Here is a 3,772-nt window from a genome sequence, read left to right on the forward strand (position 1 = left end):
TCCTAAAACTGTCACCTGTTAGGAGCCTTTAAGCACCTTATTTTAAGATTTTTAAAATGATTACACTCTAGGCACATAATTACCCTCAAATACAACTTAGTTTTCAAAATGTTTAAAAGAAAATAAGCTAAATATGAGATCACATTGTGAATCTGTATGCACAGGCCTGCATGAATGCATACATTCTTGCTGTAAGGTCTAACACAGGGTGCATTGATCATCTATGCTGTACTCACATTTAGGTGATGTTAGTTTGTGGGTCAAACAAATGTGACTGATGAATATTGCACTATATGTCTCAATGTGTGCATGGTTTTTAATAACTATTCAAATGTCAGATTGACAAGACAACAGCTTTTGATTGACAGTTGATCATTTTTCAGCACCAAGGACAGCGTTTTGAGTTCTCCTTCAGCTTCTTAAATATCTTTATTCACCTCTCTTGCAAAATAAACTCGCAAGTGCTAGAACAGTTTTAAATACATTCCTTGTGTTTATGACATGGTATATTTACATTCAAGTTATATAAAATGCAAGATTTCATTGCTTGCCTATGCATTAAGCCGAACAACACGATTACAGAGGAATGGCTGTTTTTGTACCTTGCTCATATTGAATACATTTATGAGGGCTATACAACATTAAATTCAATGACAAGCACGTACCAAAACACACTTCGTGCAAAAATATGCCCCTGAAAATAAAAATGTTGATTAGACTGTAAAATACAATGAGATAATTTGAACATCATTCTTTCCCATAGCTATGCAGACATGAAATGGTCATGACTGTCAAACTTTCTTTTTAATATCACATATAGTTAATACAAATAAATAATTAAAATAAAACAAATTCCATGTGGTGCCCGCTGCTACATTTATTTTCGAAAGCAGATAGCCTGGGCCGTTCACACCGAACGCGTTTTGTATCCGTCTGGCTCTTTCCCCATTGTTTTTCTATGTAAACTCGCGCAAGACGGGCGTCTTTCACCCTAGCGCCGCGTTTGTGTACTGTAGAAGGCAGATAACTTTTAAAAACGCTTCTCGAGACACTTGTGTTGTATTATTATATGCGCTGTATCAAGCTTTATAACGCAAGAACGCGTTCGGTCTGAACGGCCTCTTAGTCTTCAGTCCGAGCCATTTAAAGTGTATAAAATTAGAGAGGAAAAACAAGGAAGCCAGAGAATGTGGAGTACTTCCACCCGCCCATTAGATTCCCTCTCTCCAATTTGAGATAGAGTCTGTCCTCGCGCTCAAGGTGCAGCAGAACTCCATTACTCGCTGCCTCGCGAGTGACATCTTGATCACCGGCAAAAGCAGATATGATTGGGTATTCATTGTGCATCAGATTGACCTAATGGCATGGGGGGAACAAGATGTGATCACACGTATAGACTATATAGAAGCATTGGGTGAAATTTTCGCAATGAGAAAAAAGTAGTGTCCTCACCTGAATTGTCTGTCGGTTGTAGACCTTTACAACGTGAAAACTGAAGCTGTAAATACCTCTCCGCGGTGCTTGAAATGCACTCGTCTTAAGATCGAAATGATTTCCAATGTTCACTAGTACCTGTAAAAGTGAAACCGTCATGTAGGCTAAGCTGGAAATTAATAGTTTCAGTCGGTTTCATTTTACGTATATTTATTTATTTTTAGCGTATATTGTGGCGAGATCAATGTCTCTGAAACAAATGTGCAAGAATAGCTCTAGTAACTGACCTGATCAAAGTAGATTGTCATTGATTTGTTACTCATCTCTGATGGTTCATGGTTAGTTCCTCTGACGGCTGAGAAAGCCACTTTAGCACCAGCAGCTCGGACAGATATTCCAAACGACGAAGTCACTCCTCCTTCGGCGGACGGGTTCGAGTCACACACAACTAAACATTTTCCTTCCAAAACAACAGGTTCTGTGTCATTGTGTCCGAGGGAGTACGCAACGCCGCATCCCAAAAGAAGTGTGGAGGCCAGCACGGCTAAAGAGCCCGGTTCCCTGGCTCTTAACATTATAGACTGTGGAAGACCTCTAAGCAAAAATTCCTAACGACCAGCCTTAGGAGATCAGTATCAGTAAAGACTACAGTGTCTCTCATCTCTCTCTCTCTCTCTCTCTCTCTCTCCTCCACACACACTCACACGCCCTATTTGCATACGCCCCTAATTTTCACCGTGTGCTTTCTAGCTAGTGAAGATTGAATTGCGCAATAATCTCCAATACACGTAAAAAATGTAATTAATGAGGCACTTACAATGGAAGTGAATGGGGCCAACTTTTGGAGGGTTTATAGGGATAGTTCACCCAAAAATGAAAATTCTCTCATCATTTAGGCTACTCACCCTCATGCCACCCCAGATGTGTATGACTTTATTACTTCTGCAGGAAAAACTAGAAATTGAGACATTTAGAAGAATATATCGGGACAATAGCACTGTTGGTCCATACTATGTGAATGGTGACCAGAACTTTGAATCTCAAAAAAATCACATAAAGGCAGTGTAAAAGTACTCCAAAAAGCTCCAGTGGTTTACTCCATGTCTTCAGAAGCAATATGACAGGTGTGGGTGAGAAACAGATCAATATATAAGTCTTTTAAAAAATAATTGTAATAATAAAAAACATAATCTTCCCTTTCACTTTTAGAATATGGAAGTCAAATTGGAGATTTATGGTAGAAAATGACTTAAATATTGATCTCTTCTCTCCCACACCTATCATATAATTTCTATCAGGAAGACTTCCAGAATTGAGTGAGATTTAAGATTACATTTATTTGATGAATATTGTGGCAGCGGGGGCGTGGTCAAGCACCCGTCTGGGAGAGAAAAGCGGTAAGGGCGCTTAGCTAGATTATGTCTAACACCGGTGTCTAATTGCAGTAGCATGAGGAGAGCGGCATAAAAAGCAGCAAACGGAGAGCCTCGAGAGGGAGAGCCCGACACCAAGCCAAGAGAAGAGAACTGTGTGATAATATTGTGTGAAAGTAAAAAAGATTAAAGAAGCATTACCTTTGACCCTGTTTCCCGTCCCTTCCTTAGTGGAAAGTGTCACAAATATAAAACAGAAAAGTAATGTCTCTCTTTGGCGTAGGCCGAAGTTGAAATTACTAACAGGTCTGTTTGGCATTTATTGATGTTAAATTGTGGTCAATAGCTTTCCACTGGTTTGTTGTTGAGGTGTCTTAGCAAAAATATGATGTTCTATTGCTCCATCCAGTGGTTGTGATGTGATATTGAGCATTCTGTCAAAAAATTGGAGGAGGATTTAAGAAAAATTAAAGCAATACCATAGTTTAAAAAACATCCATTATTTACTCACTGCAGGGGTGGACTGGGACTAAAAAGTGGCCCTGGACTTTCTGGCACAGAGCAGCCCACCAAACCCGGCCCGCAACACATTGGCTCATTGATTTCATTTTCTGGCTCAATTACAAATTTTTGTGTAATATATATATATATATATATATATATATATATATATATATATATATATATTAGCTATACAAGATCATAAAATGTTGTTTAAAATAGTTAGATGAAGGAAGTGTCACACAGCAGGACAATGCTTAAAATGTAATCTCAATTACTCACATAACTGTGTAAATGTTTATTAAAAAAATCAATGAAAACAAATTTGGCCAGAAAATGTACATTTATAAATATAAACAAGTATAAATATATGTAAAACAAAATAAACATACCTCTTAAAGTATAGAATTTTGCAGATATTTTGCAGATTAATTGCTCATATTTTCACTCTGTGTGAGTTTGTT

General features: G+C 38.0%; 1 protein-coding gene across 1 annotated transcript; it reads right to left on the bottom strand.

Moving 5' to 3' along the window:
* Positions 1-418: 418 nt before the first annotated feature.
* Positions 419-2,046, bottom strand: LOC127648882 (cerebellin-2-like). Its single transcript, XM_052133697.1, has 3 exons — positions 1,722-2,046; positions 1,453-1,572; positions 419-1,356 (listed from the first exon to the last, which is right to left on the bottom strand). The coding sequence occupies exons 1-3, from the start codon at positions 2,007-2,009 to the stop codon at positions 1,159-1,161; spliced, it is 606 nt and encodes a 201-aa protein (XP_051989657.1). The 5' UTR covers positions 2,010-2,046; the 3' UTR covers positions 419-1,158.
* Between the last annotated feature and the right edge of the window lie 1,726 nt (positions 2,047-3,772).

This window comes from Xyrauchen texanus, chromosome 9 (assembly GCF_025860055.1).
Source record: "Xyrauchen texanus isolate HMW12.3.18 chromosome 9, RBS_HiC_50CHRs, whole genome shotgun sequence".
Classification (NCBI taxonomy): domain Eukaryota; kingdom Metazoa; phylum Chordata; class Actinopteri; order Cypriniformes; family Catostomidae; genus Xyrauchen; species Xyrauchen texanus.